At 37.9% G+C, this 21,965-nt stretch overlaps 1 protein-coding gene across 1 annotated transcript in view; it reads left to right on the forward strand.

The window, feature by feature from the left end:
• cul1b (cullin 1b) overlaps positions 1–21,965 on the forward strand; it is a 99,491-nt gene that overhangs the window by 16,583 nt on the left and 60,943 nt on the right. Inside the window, exons 2-4 of the mRNA XM_059972413.1 lie at positions 779–1,068; positions 18,935–19,109; positions 20,616–20,783. Of these exons, the coding sequence (XP_059828396.1) occupies positions 929–1,068; positions 18,935–19,109; positions 20,616–20,783 (483 nt within the window). The 5' untranslated portion in view covers positions 779–928. The remainder of the gene's footprint in view (positions 1–778; positions 1,069–18,934; positions 19,110–20,615; positions 20,784–21,965) is intronic.

Consider the following 21,965-nt stretch of genomic DNA (forward strand, 5'->3'; position numbering starts at 1 on the left):
TACTCTGAAGTAAAAGTGTTTATGATAAATGAGCATCTACAGCAATTGCATGGATATCCACCAGAAAGGCTTTAAGGATTCCCACAGAGCTACATTGAAATGGATGAAGACTATGCCCATTGATATTCAATGGCATTGCTATAATATGAAGCTCTTGAACTCTAATCAAAGATGAATGCAATTTGAGATTATTAGCAGACTTTGGAATGGCAAATTTCTTAGGTATTCTCATCGTCTCTTGATTATTGGTTATTTGGACTACAAGTAGATCTAAGTGTGAATTGATAACTTGTTGAATTGAAGGGGGTTGCTTGAATATTGTTGCTAGATCAATTGTCTATCTCAACAAGCAATGAGATTTAAGTTTAAAGGAACAAGGAAGTGAAAATAAATGAGATTAATTAGTCAAGTTAGAACTAAAAAAATGGATATGACTAAATTGTTCAAAATTATGTTAAATATTTAATATAACGTGCTGTATTTTCGCACCTTAAGGAGCTAATCTAATGACATTAAATAGCTCCAATGATTGATAAGGCACCAAAGACTTGCTGTGTCTACAAGTTTAGATAAAAACTGGAGATCATGTTAACTTATTAGTCATAGTACTTGTGTTTTTTTTTAAAAAATGACTGATACCTTGGTTTATATTTATAATAATGAATATTGTAATCTGGCCTAAAAAATGAAAATGTAGTTTAAAAATGTTTTGTAATAATCCTAAAATGAAAAATGCTGAGTGATTTCCTTTGTTTGAAACTTGTAATTTCTATTACAGGTTTGACAAGGTTGAGTCTGGCCAATTTGGAGGAAGTAAAATTCATTGGCTGTTAAGTGGGAAGTTGACGGGAATCTGTACAGCTACATCTCATGGAGGAATATCTTTACTGACTGTGAACCTTGATTTAGAAACCTACAAGGAAACAAAATGTCATCAAACAAGAGCCAAAATCCACATGGGCTTAAGCAGATAGGCCTGGATCAGATATGGGATGATCTTCGAGCTGGCATTCAGCAAGTTTACACCAGACAGAGCATGGCAAAGTCTAGATACATGGAACTCTACACGTATCCTGTTACATATTCAAATATGGTTGTTGGGATCAGTTTGTTACTGCTAGTTCATTCTCCAAGATTTCAAGTATAGGCAGCAGGATTCTTCAAGGTAGTGTAACTGAAAATATCTTGATTTGTAGAAATGAAGAATTCGTATGTGCTTACAAGGTGTACCAGTGAAGCAAAATATCTCTAATATGTTTTTGTCGATATTACAAATAAAATAATGTATTTTCTTTGAAGCAGGAGAATTTAGATAAACTATTTTGTGCAGTCTCTCGCCTTTAGAGGGAGCATATATGTTTCAATAGTTATGAAGAAAGATCATTTGGTGATAACAGTGAAATGGGTAGAAATAAAAGCAAAATATTGTAGATGGTAATACCCAGACAAAACAATAGCAGGAATTCATCAGCATTTCAAAAAGCAGAACTTGTGATTTGCGAGCAGGAATAGGCCATTGGACCCTTTTAAGCTTGTTCTGCAGTTTGATAAGATCATGATTAATCTAATTTTAACACCTTCACATTGCTGTAGTGACTTTTCAGCCCCTTTGACAAGAATCCTGTCTTCCTCTCCCATAAGAAATAATTCATTATCTCTGCTTTCATTGCCCTTTGAGAAGTATTCGAAATACATCCTCGGAGAATTTTTCACCTCATCTTGGTATTGTATAGGTGAACCCGTTTTTAAACCATGACCTTAATTCCAGATTCTCTTCCAAGGCATTTACTCCACATCCTTCCTGTCAGGAGCCCTCAAGATCTTTTGTGTTTCAACTAAGACCCCTCTCAGTATTCTGAACCCTGATGGATACACACCCAGCCTATCCAAATTTTCTGTTGAAGACAGCTCACCTGTTCCAAGTATTAATTTAGTGAATCTCCCCTGAATTTCTTCCAAGGATTAACATACTTCCTTAAATAAGGAGACTGAGGATATACAGTAATCCTGTTGAGATCTTGCCAGTGGCCTATTTAGCTGAAGTGTAGCATCCTTGTTTTGCTATTCAATTTCTCAAGCAATGAACAGTAATGTTTTGTTAGTTTCCCTAATTAATTACAGTACCTGCACTGAGTAAATGCAGATTCTTCTATATTTTGGAACATTGCAGTCTCTCCTCACTCAAAATGTTTTTCCTTCAGTATTGGATATTCTCATATTTAATGGCATTTTGCTCCATTTGCCAAATCTCTACCCTCCCAGCTAACTCATCTATGTCACTTCAGATTTCTGGTGTTTCTTTCATAAATTATTGTTTTGTGTTGTCAGTAGATTTGGCATTCGTATGTTCTTAAGTAATTATATAAACTTTTTTTTAAAAAAAGTAAAGCTGCAGCACTGATCCATGTGATCAATTTTTACATCTTGTCAACTAGAAAAAGTATGTTAATTTCTCACAGCTTTTATTTTCCACAGTAATCTTAGGTGTGATATCTTACAAATACCTTCTAGACTTTTCTAAGCACCCATAGACTTCTTGTGATTTCCTTTTTGCAAACTGCTTACTTGGTAAAATTCAAGTTGTTTTAGCAAAGCACTCCGCTTCCTTTAAAAAAATAATAACTTATGTTTTTCTTATCAGAGATGTTAAGTTAACTGGCATATAGTTTCCTGTTGTCTTTTTTCCAAATAAAGGAGTTGTACCTTTTTTCAGTCTTATTGAACCTTGTTCAAATTTGTGGGAATCTGGAGAATTATCAAAGCATTAGTTATCTAGGTTCTTAAAGCCCCTTTTTCTGATACCTTCCATTTTCAAGCTGATGACATTTGATCAGAAGTCTTAAACTAAAGGAATGGCTCTTTGCTAAAAGGACAAGATGATGGAAATTTGGGATCCGTGATCAGATTGTAGTCTGGAGAAGGAGCTGCAGAAACCAATTTTTCTGCAAGGTGGAAAGGAATAATTTCAATGACGGTTAATTAACATGCACATTATTTATTGTTTCCTCTTTGTAGTTACAGTGGTACAGAATCAGAATGTCCCACATCCACTGGCTTGATTTAGTGGCCTTAAAATATCAATGGATGTTACATTGTTGGATAATGTATTTTGCAAGTCAGTAGAAAAGTTGTTAGTTTGCCAAGTATATCTCTTCCACAGTTTCCTGTGTACTGGCACCTGCGTTCTTGACACAGCGTGTGTATGATAATGAGGTGGTCACAGATAAGCCCTTTTAAGGACTGGTTATTTTTTGAATTAACCAACTCCTGCCTCTCTTCCAAACTTCTAAAGATGTTAGCTTTTATTTAGCTTTCCTAACTTGAAAAATTCTTTCAATAAAAATATTGGAGAATTGTGTAAATTTGCGTTTTTTCAGGGAGGCTGTTTATAGGCACTGAGTTCTGTAGATACTATAGCTCCACTACATTGACAGTGCATATATTTATTTTTTATATATTTGCTATGTCAATGAATTGACTATCTATACTCACTTTTTCCTGATTTATAGTGCATGCCCATACCAATGGGGACTTACGAGAATGTTATGATGTAGCACATAGGGACTTCTCATCCAATGTCACGTTTTTTTTTAGTTTTGGAAAACTTCCTTTGGTAATGAAAACTTTTAAGCATGAGTGTAAAATATCAATACAAGGAGCCTACCTGATTACCTAATCCTACTCCCCAACATGGATACATAAAATCATACAGCACAAAACAGAAATTTGGCCCACCAAGTCTGCACTGGCCATTAAACTACTATATACCAGTGCCACCTTTGTTCTCATGTTCTTGCCAACTCTTAAGAGATTTTGCCACAGTAGGTGAAAATTAGAGGCCAATTAACCTACCAAGCTGCATATCATTGAGGTGTGGGAGAAGCTAGAGCATGTGGAGGAAACCCACATAATCACAGAGGACTTTCAAACTCAATACAAACAGCATCCAAGCTCAAGAATTGTGAGAGTATGGCTTTTATTAGTTTTGCCACAATGATGGCCTTTAAGCTCAATCTACCCTATTCGATCATATCAATGTCTAGGATTTTGTATTCATTTCTGAATTTCTCTGATGTCAACAAATACTGAAATTGCTTTAAATTTAGTACATTTTAAAATACAATTTTGAAAAATGTACTGAACAACTAGAAAACATAAAATACAGTAAAATGGCTTAAGCTTATGAAAATAACGGAGTTCCTTCCCTTCCTTCAAATTGCTTGATCAGGAATCTCCATTCCACAGGATCTCAGAAGAGGATTATGTGGCATTGTCCAGGAGAATCCTACTATGATTGGATTCAATGGCTAGACTTCATCTAGTTCAGAATAATTTGTAACTTCCACATTGGACCTGTTAAAGTTTTTGAAAACATTGATGAGAATTTAAAATTATTTTCGTTTAAGTAATTAAATTATGAGAAAACTTGATCTATTTTTTTTAAATACTCTTGAAATGATGCATATTTGTTTGAACATTCTAACTGATTGTCTCCAAATTTTTAAAAAATCTCCTTGGTTAAGACTCTTGGCCATTTCTGTAGGTTAAAATTAGAAGATAAAATATAATAAAAGTGCTAAAAATTCAGAGGTGAAGCAACATTTGTGGAGAGAGGAAAAACAGGTCATCAGTTTGAAATGTTACCTTTCACTATAAAGATTTTCAGTTACAGGGGCAGGAAAGGAGGCGAGTGAAAGGTCAGTGGGTTAGAAAGTAACATCTTGAACTGAATTTATTTCTTAAATCCTTCATATATATGAGGAGTAAAAATCTTTATATTATTTCTCCGTTGCAATGTGCAATTTATAGTAGTTTATAATAGTATGTACAACAGGATAGTCAATATAACAAAAATACAGTTGTATCAGCATGAGTTAAGCAGTCTGATGGCCTGGTAGAAGAAGCTGACCCAGAACCTGTTGCCCCTGGCTTATGCTGCGGAACTGTTTCCTGGATGGTATGGTAGTATCAGGAACAGTTTGTGGTGGGGTGACTCGGGTCCCCATTGATCCTTCAGGCCCTTTTTACAAACCTGTCTTTGTAAATGTCTTGAATAGTGGGAAGATCACATCTACAGATGCGATGGGCTGTCTGCACCACTCTGCAGAGTCCTGTAATTGAGGGAAGTAGAGTTCTCATACCAGGCAGTGATGCAGCCAGTCAGGATGCTCTCAATTGTGCCCCTGTAGGAAGTTCTTAGCATTTGGGTGCCCACAGCAAATTTCTTAAACTGTCTGAGGTGAAAGAGGTGCTGTTGTGCCTTTTTCACCACACAGACGGTAGGTACTGACCACATGAGATCCTCTGTGATGTTTATGCCAACTTAAAGCTGTTCACCCTCTCAACCCCAAATCCATTGATGTCAGTAAGGATTAGCTTGTCTCCATTCCTCCTTTAGTTCACAACCAGTTCCTTTGTTTTTGCGACATTGAGGGAGAAGTTGTATACTTGACACCACTGTGGTTGGGTGGTGACATCTTCGCTGTAGGCTGCCTCATTATTATTTGAGAGTAGGCCAATCAGTGTATTGTCAGCAAATTTAATTAACAGATTGGAGCTGTGGGTGGCAATACAGTCATGAGTATACAGAGAGTAAAGTAGGGGGCTTAGGACACAATCCTGAGGGGCAACAGTATTGTCAGGCAGAAGTGAGGGAGCCCACTCTTGCCACATGCTGGAAATTTCACAGGAGGTCCAGGATCCATCAGACGGGGTGAAGGCCGAGGTCTCTGAGCTTTTTGTTGAGCCTGGAGGGAATTATGGTGTTGAATGCTGAATTGTAGTCCAAGAACAGTATTCTCACATAAGCGCCCCTCTTCTCCAGATGCGTAAAGACAGTGTGTAGAGCTGTGGCAGTTGTGTCAGTAGGCATCTTGGTTATCATTTTTAAAAAACTTTGTCATGCAAAAATTAGTCAGTAGAAAAAATTAAACGTAGAGTCCTCAGTTCTCATAAATTCAATCACTGTACTTGGTTGCTATCTGAAACTATACTGGGCTGTTTGTAGAGGCGGGGTTATATTTGGATTTGAGTTTGGCTTTGGTCCATGTAACTGTAATTGGCAGTTCTATTCAGGATTATCTATTTCCACCTTTAACCAGTTTCTGTAACGGTCTTGCCTGGAGGATGCAATGTACTACTGGTCATTCTCCTATATTTTACTTAAGTGCCCTTAACTAACTCGTGCAAAGTCATCTTCATATCTGTATGTGCTAATATCCTCTGGATTTTGGTCAATCAACCTCCTTATTTATGTTTTCTTTTATTCATTCTATATTTTGCATTGTTGTCTAAATAATTTCAAACCATTTAACTTGGGCTTTACTTCAAGGCACTGTATAAGCGGTAGTTGTTCTTTCCACTGTTTTAATGTTATGATTCATTTAATTTTGCTGCATTGAATATCAACAGTTACAAAAAGTTATTTTATAGAAGTTGATATGGAGTGGGGGATATTACGACACAAACTAGTGCACACTTAAAGGGTAAAGGGGGTTAAGTTCACTCTTGCCACACTTTTGCCTTTCTAGGAAATCTATCTTGGCTCTCTAAACAAATATTTATAAACAACAATCCCACTGATCATTATTGTCCAGCAGAGAAACAAGTTTTTTGGTTCAACTGATCTGACCAAGATTCCCATCTAAGCTAGTCCCATTTGCCTACATTTGGTACATATCAATATAAACCTTTCCTATCCATGTACCTGTCCAAGTACCTTGTAAATGTTAATTTTCCTGCTTCAATCATTTCTCTGGTAACTCATTCCATATACTAACAACTGAGTGAAAAAGTTGTCCCTTGGATACCAATTAAATCACCCCCCTCTCACCTTCAACCTTTGTCCTCTAGTACTTGATTCCCCAGCCTTGGGGGGAAAAGACTGCAATCCACCCTTTGCCATTCATAATTTTATACACCTCTGAAACTACCCCTCAATTTTTCTATGGTGCAGTGAAAAATGTCCTGCTCAACCTCTCTCTGTAGCCCACACCTTTGAGTTTCAGTAGTACCCTCATCATTTTTTCCTTTTGCACACTGAATAAAACAGTTCAATAATTCAAATGTAACCTCACCAACTAATTGTACAAGTGCAAAGTAACATCCCGACTTCAATACTCAGTGTGAAGGTCAGTGTGCTAAAGGCTGTTTTTACTACTCTCTACTTTCCACACTGCCTTATAGGAGCTATGTTCTTATATTTCTAAGCTTCTCTGTTCTACATCACTCCCCAGAGCCTTATCATTCACTGCGAAAGTCCTACCCTCATTTGTCTTCCCAAAGTGCAACATCTTGCACTTTTCTGCATTAAACCCTATTTGCCATTCCTTAGCCCATTGTCACCAATAATAAAATAACTGGGCTCAGAACATGCACACTCTTATGACTCAAACATATTTTATTTTGTGCTCAAGGAAAGCACCAAGGCTTGTCGCCATATTGTTCTGAAACCAGGAAAGAAAATCACTTTTTTATACAGAGTTAAGCTAAAAGCTGACAACTAATAATATTTTGTAGTTAGGAAAGCAATTGTCCCTTTGTTGTTGGGTGTATTTCACATTCTGATATTCCTATCTTGTCTGTCTCCGGCACCCTCTACTGTGTAAACGGAGCAATTTTTTCCCCTAGGTTGATTGCACACTGCCAGTCATTTTCACTTATCAGCAGTAATCGGGTTTGGTTCCAGTGAACTTTCTTCAAAGGTCTCGCTTGACTGCAACTGCCCCAGGATATCCTTGCCTTACTGCAACTTCTACTGGCCTACTTGCCCAGCTGATCAAGATACCTCTATAAATCCCGATAAACATCGTCACTGTCACCTACTATTTCGTGTCATCAGCACACTTACTAATCATTCCAATAACATTCTCATCCAAATTGTTAATATAAATGACAAGTGGTTTCATATGTAAAGATAAAACAAAATCTTGGGGACATTATTTCTTTATGCCAGTAATTTGGCACCACTAGTTTCATAACTGACAAAGCTGTGCAGCAGTGTAATCTTGTATTATTGCTCAGTTGAAGTTTGTGAGGACATTCATTTTCTACTAACATTTGAGATCCTTTTGAGGATATAGTTAGAAACATAGAACATAAAAACATAGAAAACCTATTGCATAATACAGGCCCTTTGGCCCATAAAGTTTTGTCAAACATGTCCCTACCTTAGAAATTACTAGGCTTGCCCATAGCCCTCTGTTTTTCTGAGCTCCATGTACCTATCCAAAAGTTTCTTAAAAGACCTTATCGTATCCGCCTCCACCACCATTGCCGGCAGCCCATTCTACGCACTCATCACTCTCTGAGTAAAAAAAAAACTTACCCCTGACATCTCCTCTGTACCTACTCTCCAGCAGCTTAAACCTGTGCCCTCTTGTGGCAGTCATTTCAGCCCTGGGAGAAAAAGCCTCTGACTATCCACATGATCAATGCCCCTCATTATCTTGTACACCTCTATCAGGTCACCCCTCATCCTCCGTCGCTCCAAGGAGAAAAGGCCAAGTTCACTCCACCTATTCTCATAAGGCATGCTCCCCAATCCAGGCAACATCCTTGTAAATCTCCTCTGCACCCTTTCCACATCCTTCCTGTAGAGAGGTGACCAGAACTGAGCACAGTACTCCAAGTGGGGTCTGACCATGGTCTGATATAGCTGCAACATTACCTCTCGACTTCTAAATTCAATTCCACGATTGATGAAGGCCAATATACTGTTCGTCGTCTTAACCACAGAGTCAACCTGCGCAGCTGCTTTGAGTGTCCTATGGACTTGGACCCCAAGATCCCTCTGATCCTCCATACTGCCAAGAATCTTACTGTTAATACTATATTTTGCCATCATATTTGACCTACCAAAATGAACCACCTTACACTTATCTGGGTTGAACTCCATCTGCCACTTCTCAGCGCAGTTCTGCATCCTATCAATGTACCACTGTAACCTCTGACAGCCCTCCACACTATCCACAACTTTTTATTGTTGTTTCAAACATAACTGCTGATACAGTACACAGTAAAAATGAGACAGCGTTTTTCAGGACCATGGTGCTACCTGAACAATACAAAAACTACACTGAACTTAAACTAACACAAAAACTACACTAGACTTCAGACCTACCCAGGACTGCATAAAGTACACAGGACAGTTTAGGAATTACAATAAATAATAAACAAGACAATAGGCACAGCAGAGGTCAGTAGGTTGGTAGTCCGATGGCTTGGGGGAAATCTGTTACATAAATAATCAGCTGAATGGCGGCGCCTGGGATTCCGTCCGTTTCTGTACTCCCTCCGAGTATTTCGTTGCCACAGATCTAGTCAATTTAATGTCCATTTGAGAGCAGAATGCACAGGAGGGCCAGCCGGCTAGGGCTTGCTTTTTTCCTGGCATGGACTCCAACCTTAGTGTCATCAGCAAACTTGCTAACCTATCCCTCCACTTTCTCATCCAGGTCGTTTATAAAAATCACAAAGAGTAAGGGTCCCAGAACGGGTCCCTGAGGCACTCCACTGGTGACTGACCTCCATGCAAACCACTCTTTGTCTTCTGTAGGCAAGCCAGTTCTGGTTCCACAAAGCAATGTCCCCTTGGATCCCATGCCTCCTTACTTTCTCAATTAGCCTTGCATGGGGTACCTTATCAAATGCCTTGCTGAAATCCATATACACTACATCTACTGCTCTTCCTTCATCAATGTATTTAATCACATCCTCAAAAAATTTAATCAGGCTTGTAAGGGACGACCTGCCCTTGACAAAGCCATTCTGACTATTCTAATCCTACTACACCTCTCCAAATGTTCATAAATCCTGCGTCTCAGGATCTTCTCCATCAACTCTCTGGCCTATAATTTCCTGGGCTATCGCTACTCTCTTTCTTGAATAGTGGAACAGCATCTTAATATTAGTTAACTTGCATTCCAGGAGCCAGAACTATTGCTCCAGAAGCATGAGTTTGAATTCAACCACGTCAGCAAAAATAATTTAAATTCAAGTAGTAATTTGGAAAAAGAAGTTATTGGTGATTTTGGTGACAAACTATTGTCATTGAAACAGACCTAATTTATTGACCTTCAAAATGACCCAGTGAGCTGCCTGGCTCAAAGTGATTAAGGATGGAGGATAAATAATAACTTTGCCATTGATGTCGGTATCATTTGAATGATTAAATTTAAGATGTGAAATTTTAGTCTGCTGGGTATAACACGGAATGTTCTGAAGTCGAGGCACTATGATTCATTCTGTTGTGCTTTTAGAATTTAATTATAAGCCATTACAATTTGACTTTTCTAAGCTGTCCAGCCTTATAGCATGTATTTCAAAAAAGGTAAAATCTGCAGATGCTGAAAATCAAAGTAGACACAAAATGCTGGAGGAATTCGGCAGGTCAGGCCCAAGATGTCAATTGTTTACTCTTTTCCATAGATGGTGCTTAGGCTGCTGAGTTCCTCCAGCATCCTGTGTGTATTACTGTTGTAACAGATATTACCAATTTCTAAGAATAAATGAGGAGAAGCAAACATAGGTACAACAAACTTTACAGTGTACAAAGACAAGTCTTGGATGATTAATGGAAATGAGCTTGTTAGGAAGTTTTTAAAAAAATTAACACTCTGAAGAGATATAGTACTGCAGTGTCACAGTGATTAAATTGACACCATAATAACCTTGTAATGTGGAGCAACAGGCTAGAGGTTCAGCTGTGGAATTCAAGCTCAGTTAGTAATCTGGATAAAATCAAATAATATAGCTAATCTCCCCATCATCCTTATGCAGATTGGTGTAAATGTGACTTCCGTCTTGCAGTAACTCTGAATTGCCCAAGCAAATCACTCACTTAAGCTACTACCGTAAGACCAAACACAAGTGAGACCCAATTATTTTTAAGATCGTTTAATGTCATTTCCCGTTTCCAAGTGTAAAGCAGAATGAAATACTTGTTTCTCTGGATCCAATGCAGCACAAAAGAAAACCAAAATAAGATAAAGAACACAATAAAAAATTATAGTAAATATAAATGGATAAGATGGCTTATGATAAGATAAAAGTATAAGATGGCTTATGATAAGATGGTCATATGGCTATAAAGTGATGCTAGGCACATGAGTGTCTGTAGTCTCGTGTGTAAGATCACTCTGACAGAAAATGATAAATTAGTGGTTGCAGTGGGGGGTGTGGATCAGCCTTGTTGCTTGAGGGAAGTAACTATTTTTGAGTGTCTCGCTCCTGGCGTTGGTGCTCTGTAGTCTCCTTCCTGATGAACTGGATGGTGGGATCCTTCTTAATGTTACAGGCCTTTTTCTGGCACTTTTCTGTGTATGTGTCCTTGATGGCAGGTAGGCTGGTGCCAGTGACGTGTGGGCAGTTTTGACTGCCTGTTGTGGACCCTTCCTGTCAGCTGCTGTGCAGTTTCCGTACCATGCAGAGATTCAGCATGTTAGGATGCTCTACCCTGAACATCTGTAGAAGGTCGTGAGTATTGATTGCATAGTCCAGCTCTCTCCAGCCTTCTTCAGAAAGCAGAGGTGTTTTTGAGCTTTGTTGATTGTGTAGGATGTGTCTTTGGACCATGAGAGGTTGCGCGAGATATGGACCCCTAGGAGTTTGAAACTGCTCCTACAGTTTCCATTGCTGTGTCATCGATGTGAGTGGTGCAAGTTCTCCTGAAGTTGATAACCATCTCCTTTGTCTCATTGACATTGAGGAAGAGATTGTTTGCCTGGCACCAGGCTTCAGGCTCTTCCACCTCTCTGTAAACATCTTGGTATAATGCTATTACAGCACCGGCAACCCAGGTTCATTTCCCCTACTATCTGTAAGGAGTTTGTATGTTCTCTCTGTTACCGCTTGGGTTTCCTCCAGATGTTTTGGTTTGCTCCCATATTCTAAAGATAAACAGTTTAATAGGTTAATTGGTCAAAGGGTTTTATTAGGGCAGTGTAGATTCTTCAGGCTGGAAGGACCTGTTGCTGTGTAACTTTATGAAGATTTCCTCAAATAAAAAACTGGGGACCTAATTTAGGGGATACAGTGCTTGACATGGTTGTATTTAGAGAATCATCCCTTACAAGCAATGTGCCTGGCATCATTGGAATCTGAGTATGTCCAGTCACAGTGTAATTTGAATGCAGTAGGGGATAGTCCTGAGAGTCTTGCAACATTTACTTCATACTCTAATGTCTCATAGTGAGACATCAATAGAAAAGGAAACATTTCTTGATTGCAATCTACTGTCCTCCCACAGTAGGTGAATCAGTGTTTCTTACTGATTTGGAACAAGCACTAGCGTAGGTAGAGCATCCTCAGGATGGGGAACCTTGAACATACGTTAGGAAGAATTACTTGGTAGCATCACAACTCAAGCAGGTAATTGTGTGTTCAGAAGGACACAGCCAATAGGCTGGATCTGCAAGAGGTAGTGCTTATGTTAACATGAGGAATAAATTAATTTCACCATGTCTGCCCAAATCAACCTGTTGGAGATGTATTTGCCCATGACAGCATTGCTAATATCACTGATGTTTCTATGAAATAAAGTCTTGACTTTTCACCAAGGGTATCTTCCATTATTTAATATAGCATTACAGTTGTACCAAATCAGACTAGATCTGGCAGCTCAATAACAGGCATCCAAGAGGTGCTGTGGGCTAATGGCGATGGAAATGCATAACCCTGTGGCCCAGCATGTTCCTTACTTGTACAAATCATGAAATCAAACATAATAAAGTGACAAATGCAGAGGGACCCATCAGAGGGAATGTCAAACTGACGTTGCATAACAGAACCATATACTTGGTAAATAGCATGTGTGTGAAAGGCAGGACAGAACCTTGATCAACCAGCAATGGTTGAAATACTAAGCTCCCTTCTTGTATTCCCATCATTAGGGAATCCTGGCCTGGAGACTGAATTCGCTTAATGTGATAACATTATGGCTTGCAGTAGTGGATACAGCTAAGGCAATTGAGCCATGCAACACCCAACTTGTGGAACTGATGACATGCATTCTAGAATTAGATCTAGCTGCATGTTAAGGCAAGCTATTCAGTTTAAACAAATCTGAATGTTTCTTCTCCACTGTGCTGGTGTAGGTTGGGTGTTCCTGTGAATTGTTGGGGATTTTGCACCTCAAGGAAACTTTGAGCACATCTATAATATTTTCCTCTCTTTGGGAATAGTGTGTCTGCTTTGGGGATCTGGTGAGGCCATGTGAATGATGTGACCTGCCCAGAGAAGCTGAAAGGAATAAATAGTCCTTTTGCTATGGGTGTTCACCTTGGATATAACACCAGCATTGGTTTACTTATTTCTCAAGTGAACTTGGAAGATTGTGTGAAGGCAGTGTCATTGACTTTTTTCCTGTGCCTTGAGGCTCTTGCAGATGCTAGAAATCCAAAATAAAAACAGAAAATGCTGGAAACAGCAGATCAGGTGGTATCTGTGAAAAGAGCAATGGAGTTACTGTTGCAGGCCCTCTTCAGCTTTGACCTAATTTTTTTGTTTTTTATTCTCTTTGCACAGGTTTTGTCTGTTTTTTTACCCCCAGCATCTTGTCTAATTATTCTTCAATGATTCTGTTCTCAGACATCAGTGAAGTGATATTTCTGACACTTGCACACCATTGTCTACTTCAGGTTTTGCCATTGATCACTTGGTTGCAAACTTCATCTGTGTTGGTGCTAACATCTTTATATAATTATCAGTGAATTCACTGTTTCTGACCTTCTTTGCGTGGAAGAATGGGCTTGTTCCATGCGAAGAAAGTCAAAAATGGAGCGTTTTGCTGATTATACGATGTTCAACTTCATTTGCAGCTCTGTATTCAAACATTGTCTGGTATGTACTAGACAAATAACCATCTCTGACAAATAATCATTTATACACTGGATGTATGTGTTACTGATAAGGCTAACATTTATTTCTGTTAAAAAAGTGGATGCTTATGGTAATGTGTATTCCCTTGTTATAAACCAGCTCTCACTGTCCTTTAGTGTAGGAAGATATTTTTTTTGACCCAACAGTGCAGGAAGAGGGATTTGGGGGGTGGGGGGGGAGGGTGATTCGATATTTCTGATCCATTTGTTTGATTTTTTTTGCAGGAGGAGGGATTTGGGAGTTGATTTGCTTGGTTCATTTTGTTTGGTTTTTGTCAGAAGGTGGGATTTGGAGATGATGTGCTTGTTCCATTTTTGTTTGTTTTTTTTCTAGGGAGGTGGGATTTGGGGGTTGATTATCGTACTGTCTTTCTTTTCTTTCTTGGTTTCATGGCTGTCTGGAGAATTGAAGAATTTCAGAGTTGTGTAGTTTGATAATAAATGAACCTTTGTGCATTTCCATTTCCAAGTTAGGATGGTACATGTAAGTGGTACGTGCGTTCCTTTGCACTTAATGTGCTTGTTTTTTTTAATGGAAGATAAGCGCTTAGCAGATGCTGACAGAAAAAGCTTGGCAAAAAACTGCAATGTATATTGTAACTGGTACATGTTGTGGCCTTTGTTAGAGGAGGCAGTGAATGAATGTTTATGCTGGTAGATGACATGCCAATTGGGCAGGTACTTTATTCAGATTGTGTCTTCCAGATGGTAGCAAGACTCTGGGAAATCAGGAGGTGATTTATTCACTACAGAGAACTGAACACCTGACATGATCTTGTTGATTCTGTATTTATTTGCATTGCCTGGTTAAGTTTCTGTCAATGAAGAGAGATTTGAACAAGCAAGGGCTTTCTGGAATAATTTTATTTATTGTAAGTTTAAATTTAAGCCTGTTCTTGCTTTAATAAATGAAAAGTGACTTCATTGAAGCACATAAAATGTCCAAAAGAGTAGCCACGATTAGGATGGATGAGAAGCCTAGTATTAGGGTCCCAGTCTCAAAAGGGACTGAATTGAAGAAAAGGCTCTTCTCTCAGTGAGTGTTTAATTTTTGGAATTTTCTGCCACAGACAAATTTGGAAATTTGATTCATGGATTATGTTCATAACAGAGAAATTGAAGTTGTGAAGATAAGGCAGATAAAATGATTGAAAGGTACGACAACCATGATCGTGTTCAATGGCAAAACAGACATAAGGTGCTGAATAGCCAGCTTCATTAATTAGACCATTTTTACTGGAACTCCTTGATTTAGGCTTAGGGTTTTGGTCCTGGTTTAGAGTAGACCAAACTTTGTTGAGGCCTACCTTGGTAGTCTAGGCAGATTTTTTAATTAAAAATTTTTCCAGATCTGGGTACCATTGCTCTGGCTTGATAAGGATGGTGTGTTTCTTAACCTCAAGAATATTATTGAACCAGTTTGTTACTACTTTAGATGAAAAAAATCCCAGATTATTCTCAATCTTAGATTCCTCATCTGCCATGGTGGGGTTTTGTTCTGGAGCCTGAATTGTTGGCCCAGGTTATTAACTGAGAACTGAACCATTGTGCCACCTCCGTATCCTAAATATCAGTGATGGGCATTACTTGTGACACAGTTAACTGCATCTTCCATCAAATTGCTAATGAGAAATTATTTAGGTGGTGTAGGCCGGATAGGATTTGTCAGCTTTTAAGGCCAGTCAGTTTTTTTTGGATACCAATATTGCAGCTCTTACAGAACAGTTTGGTTGGAGATATGACTAGTTTTGGAGGGCAGTTGTTTCACACCACAGAAGGAATTTTACTGTGACCCTAAAGTGTTTTTCTTTCATTATATTCAACCAGTTCTTGCTGATCATATAGATTAATTGAATACATGGGATAACAAAGTATTGGTTGTGAGGTATAAAGGTAAGTTAAGTGAATGAGCAAGGAGTTGTCAGAGAATATAAAGTTGTGAAGTCATCTTTCTGCAGTCCTGTCAGCATCCTGTAATTTGCAGTTGGAGTGCTATACACACAGTTTTGATCTCTGAGTTTAAAGAAGTGTATATTTGCTACTGGATGCAAAGCAGACAATAGGTAGACACTTGGGATGAATGTGTTGACGTTTGAGGAAACTGAGCAGGTTAGCTAATGCTAATTGGCGTTTCAAAGACTGAAGTGAACATCTTGAAGATTATGAGAGGGTTTGACAGGGTGGGAACATCTAGAACAAGCATGGGCAAACTACGGCCCGTTAAGCTTTTTAATCCGGCCCGCAGAACTTCATATTAATAAACCTTGTTAATTTTTTTCCCCGCAATTCTGGTGTTTTCCCAATAGATGATGCACTCTATATACATTGACCTTTGTTGAGGTGCAGCGTATTACTCCACATTTGCGCTTTACTCTTTGTTCGGCTCGACCTATTTGTGTGAACAGGCGTTCAGCGTCCTGAACATCAACAAAGCCAGCCACAGATCCAAGTTAACTGACCAACACCTCAGATCCATCCTGAGAATCGCCACAACAAAACTAAATCCAGACTTTGATGCGCTGGCTAAAAAGGGAGTCCAACAACACTGTTCCCACTGAAATTAAAAATAAGATTCTTCGTTGTGTTATGTATAAAATGCATTTGAAAATATTTTTTTCAATAAGCCTTACATGTTACATGTCATTTCTGTTAGTGATGGACATGAATAGTGTGCAGGTGTACGTACGTTCTCAAAATAAAAAATGCGCTCCAGATCAAATAACGCGCTCCGCATACTGGCCCGCTGTCACTGTTCTGTCTTTGTGCTGGTCGTTGTTGAGTTTTGGCACAGGGGACAATTGAATAAGAAGGAGCAGGACAAGTAGAACTGCATCTCCTACCGTTTTTGAAATAAAGACAGTCAGGAGGAGAGTGATGATGATAATATCTTGTAGGATAACAGCATTTTCTAAAATAATAACTGTTACTATTAAAAAAGCTGTATTTTATTCATTTAATTTTCAGTGTTTTAAAAGTCATTTCAATAAATAGCTAAATACCATGGGACTTCAAAGACAGATATTTTGTTGTAATGCATTTGTTCATTTTCAATTGAAATTAAAGCACATGTTTTCTACATATCCCATGATATTTTATTTTCTCTTATGAGGTGTATTACCAAAACACTCCGTCCATCTGCTCCTGGTCCGGCCCCCCTGTCAAATTTTAGAACAGTTTGTGGCCCACAAGTCAAAAAGTTTGCCCACCCCTGATCTAGAACTACAGAAATAATTCAGAATATGTTGTTATCCCTTTTTAAGACAGATGCGAAAGGTCTGTAGTGGTGAAGTCATTGAATATATTCTGAGCAGAGGTTCCCAGGTATTCAAACTGCAAGGGAGTTGAGAGGTATTAATGGTGTCTAACTAATGTAAGTAACCTAAAGCAAGGTTTAGATTTTGCAACCAAGGTAGAGCAGGCTCAAGGGGCCAAGAAGACTACTCCTCCTGTCTCTGATCTTCCTACAGTATGATTCTGAGAATGACTCTATACAGTTATTGCTAGATTAGTCCAAGAGCCTTCTCTACAAGTTTGGGTGCAAGCCTCAAGATTTTCTTTTATGGTTCTGAGCATTTTGGTTTCTGAATTTGCAAAAGTACAAACCAAAGTCATCCATTCCATTTTGACTCAAGGGAAGTGCTAGCTGAGTTGATATTTGCAAGTTGAGAGTTCAGTGATTCCTCTCATTCTGTTATGATCTGTGTTCTTTTCAGTTTATGAATCTTGTACCTGGATTGATGTCAGATTGTCAGAGAATCAGAATCAGGGTCATTATCACCAGCATGTGTTGTGAAATTTGTTAAGCTATATTGAGCTTAATATTGTATATGATAATGATTTGTTATAAGTAAGTAGCTGCATAAGTCATTTCACAGGTCAGTTAATGATCAGGCATAAAGGCCAAATTATTTCCTTTTCAAAGCAGGTTTTCTGAATTAGATGGGTTTTTATGATAAAATTTTATTATTTTAAAATTGCCCAAAGCTGCTGAATATATCTCCAATCCTTTAGATTGCTCATGCAGTAATTAACAGTGACACAACAGCAATTTTAGTAAGCTTTTCTTTCTAGATATTTGAAAAGCAAGTTCCTTTTGTGACATAACAGATCTCCTCAAACTGCTGATGAAATATAACTGCTGGCATGTCCTCTAGTAATTTTATCACTATGTTGGGCCTTGGATAGGTCTTCAGAGCTCATCTGAACTGTCTTTGACTTGGATACTATTTATGATGATTTGAGCTTTTAAATTCAGCATAATATGTTATAAATCAATCTGCTTGGGAGTTCAAAAGCAAATAATCAGCAAATTTATTGGTAAATTTGCCTGACTAATGTAAATTAATGTAGCAAACTAATAATGTAACCTATTAAATTATCAAAGTAATCCCAAAATTTCTGACCTGATATCTTTTATAGTAAATTCTGATCATTATAAAAATTATTTCTTGAGGCTGATTGTATAACTTTATCCGTACATTTTCAAAAGAACAGTTTGGTCATGAAGTTGTAAGGATGGGATTTTTTTTAAACAGTAAATAATTCCATTACTCTTTTAGGATAGTGATAGAATTCTTTATTGGTAAAAGAAGTTGATTAATTGTTTTGGTGTTTTATTTGGGGATTTTCAATTACTTTTCAGATTCAGAATGAGTCTTGGGTGAATATATCATATAAATTTGTTTACAAATTTCAGCTATTAATGAAGAACAATGGTGAATTTTATCAAATGTGTTTAAAAAAAAATACTGTTTGGTGTTTTGCCCATATATTGTCTTAGATTTTGGCATCCTATGTGTGGCGGAATGTAAATTCACAAACATCTTCATTTAATCTTAATTTCAAATGTAATTATAACAGGATCATCTTATCAGGTGTATTTTTGTATTTACAGTATTTAAATATTTTTAAGTTATGTAGGTTTGCCATGAATGCCTATTTGTATATGGTTGTGTATTAAATGTTACTGAACAAATTAAAGCAGCTGAACATACAGATTGTATGATTTATTGATATAAAGCAACTTTCTTGTTCTACTGCCCTTAACTCTGCTGCAGTCACGTTTATAACTATTGTACCAGTGTCCACCAGTCAAATCAAGCACGGGGAGGAGGAACAGCTGCTGCCAAAAAACAGAAGGGCCAAACCCCAGGGGGAGCCCAGTTTGTAGGGCTAGAACTCTACAAACGTCTAAAAGAATTTCTGAAAAATTACTTGACAAACCTTCTTAAGGTAAGACTGATTTTGTGTAAAGCCTTACAGTTATATCAAAAAATAAATCAAGCAGATAGTTTGTAATTTTAAAAAGAACTTGATATGTCAGATATTTACTCTTGTTCAATCCGAAGGCACCATTTTTCCACTGCTCCATAATCACCTTCTAATTTGGAAGCTCTTACTGACTAGTGAAGTCTGGAGTTATTTGATTTTAATAGTTTGCAAATTGATAAAATGAACACAGTATATAAATGAAGTATAAGCCAAAGAAAAATCATCTGAAGCTTATAAATGTCATTTAGAGAAGTTTAGACAAGTTAATGGTTTTATGGAAGCTAAATCGTGCCTGACAAATTTACAATGGTTCCTTGAGAATATAACAAACAGAATAGTTAGAGGGGAACCTGTATATATTGCATTTTTTGGATTTTCAGAAAATATTTCATGAACTGGCACAGAAGAGGCTGGTGCACAAATAAAAGGGCCCATAGTAAAGGGGAAAGTTTGTGAGTGTGGATTGATGATCAAATGTTGCACAGATGCCAGCTGGAATAAAAGGCTCTTTTTCAGGCTGGAAAGATGTTCTTGGCGCTCAGTTATTTATGATTTATTTAATGGCCTGAAGGAGGGGATGGTGTAAGGGATCAAAGTTCATAAATTGCACAGAAATAATGGGGTGGGGAGGGTGGCACATTGCGATATTTGGACTCTTAACAGGATAGGTAGGTTGAGTGAGTAGGCATAAACTTGCCAAATGCTGGTTAATGTAGACAAGTGTGAGGTTACGCACTTAAGTAAAAGGAATCTAAAAGCAAACTATTGACTAAATAAAGATTGTAGACTGTACAATCTAAATAAATTGTAGACTAGATAAAGACTGTAGTACAGGGGAGCCTAGGTGTTTTGTGCATGGATCACAAAAGTTAGCAAATAGGTTCAACAAGGTAGGAAGATATTTGAGAAGTCTTCCATAAATGTGCAGTGGAGAATATATTGGCTGGCTGCATTACAGCCTGGTATGGTAACACCAATGCCCTTGAATCGAAAATCCTACGAAAAGTAATAGATATGGTCCTGTCCATCTTGGGTAAAGCCCTCCTACATGTAACACTGTTGGAGGAAAGCAGCCTCCATCTTCAGAGACCCCCACTACCCAGGATGTGCTCTCTTCCCATTGCTTCCATCAGGAAGAAGGTACAGGAGACTCACACCATCAGCTTCAGGAAAAAGTACTACCCATCAGCCAAGAGGCTCTCACAACCAATGGAATTACCTTCAAGGACTCTTCATCCCATGTTCTTGATATGTACTGCTTATTTATTCCGTCTTAAAACTTTATTAATAATTAGCTGACAAGATGACTCATGAGTTGTTTGTAGGAAGTAGCAGCTCAGTATGATGAGATTAATTGTAAAATTGAATCCTATTTGCTGATTGGTAAATTTCATTCTTCCCATACTCCTCTACCTGTCTAATTGGTGTTTACAAAAGGGAATAATTTTTTACTTTTTCTTCCTCTAGGATGGTGAAGATTTGATGGATGAAAGTGTTTTGAAATTTTATACCCAGCAGTGGGAAGATTACAGGTTTTCTAGTAAAGTATTGAATGGAATCTGTGCCTACCTCAATCGACATTGGGTCCGCCGTGAATGTGATGAAGGACGTAAAGGAATTTATGAAATATATTCAGTAAGAAACAAACAATTTTATTTGTTCTACATTGTTCAGTTTAGTTAACATGTATTAATTTCTCTATCAATTCATGCTTTGTTGCACACAATAGAATGTAAATTTAAAATGATAAATACAGCAACATTCTCTTGTATTGTCTCTAAAAACTGGTTATTCTTGAACATTGTGTGACAATTTACTTTACTGTTGCAACTCCACCCCACATTTTCGGAATTGAAGAAATGCCTTGCACGAACCCTTATCTCAACCATTGTAATGTGTACAAGTTCTATTGCATATCAAGAAGCACAAATTTTGTAATGCATTAAAGTTTGATTTAGTCGTGGAGTTATACAGCTCTTAAAGAGGCCTTTCAGTTCACTATCCATGGTGAACATCAAGTACCCACCTATACTAATTCCATTTACTAGCATTTGATATATAGGTTTCTCTGCATTGGCTATTCAAATGCTCAACCAGAGCATAACCAGAATATTATCAAATGTTCTGATAATATATGCATTTGCAACCTGTCTGGCAGTTTGTGCTGGACCCCAACTATCTGTGATGAAGTTATTCCATAGATCCCTCTAAACTTTGCCCTTTACCATTAACCTGTGTCCTCTAGTTTTGCTATAGGAAGAAGTTTTATAATGCAATAACACCTCTCTTAATTATGTATGCCTCTGTCAGCTACTTTCTCCCTCCATCCCTATCCTCCTTTGCTCCCAGTAAAACAAGGCCAGCTTATCCAGTCTCTCATTTAAAATGCTTCATCTTTGCATGTTTTGTATACTCCATAGCATATTTATAGCATATTTATGTTCCACATGAGGAATTGTAACTTGTGGCCTAACCTATGTTTTATAATGTTATAATGCTCCTGCTCAAGTATTCTGAGCCCTGACTAATAATGGCAAGAATTGTGCATTGGAATCAGATTGCTGACTCATGTGATGAAACTTGTTGTTTTGTGGCATCAGTACAGTGAAAGACATGAAAAATTACTACATGTTACAATAAATAAATAAGTAGTGCAAAAGAGAAATAGTGAGGTAGTGTTAATGGATCATTTAGAAATCGGATGGGAGAGGGAAGAAGCTGCCCCTAAAACATTGAGTGTGGGTCTTCAGGATCCTGTACCTCCTCCCTGATGGTTGTAATGAGAAGAAGGCATGTCTGGAATGGTGAGGGTCTTTT

The sequence above is a fragment of the Hypanus sabinus genome, chromosome 6, assembly GCF_030144855.1.
Source record: "Hypanus sabinus isolate sHypSab1 chromosome 6, sHypSab1.hap1, whole genome shotgun sequence".
In the NCBI taxonomy this organism is placed as follows: Eukaryota; Metazoa; Chordata; class Chondrichthyes; order Myliobatiformes; family Dasyatidae; genus Hypanus; species Hypanus sabinus.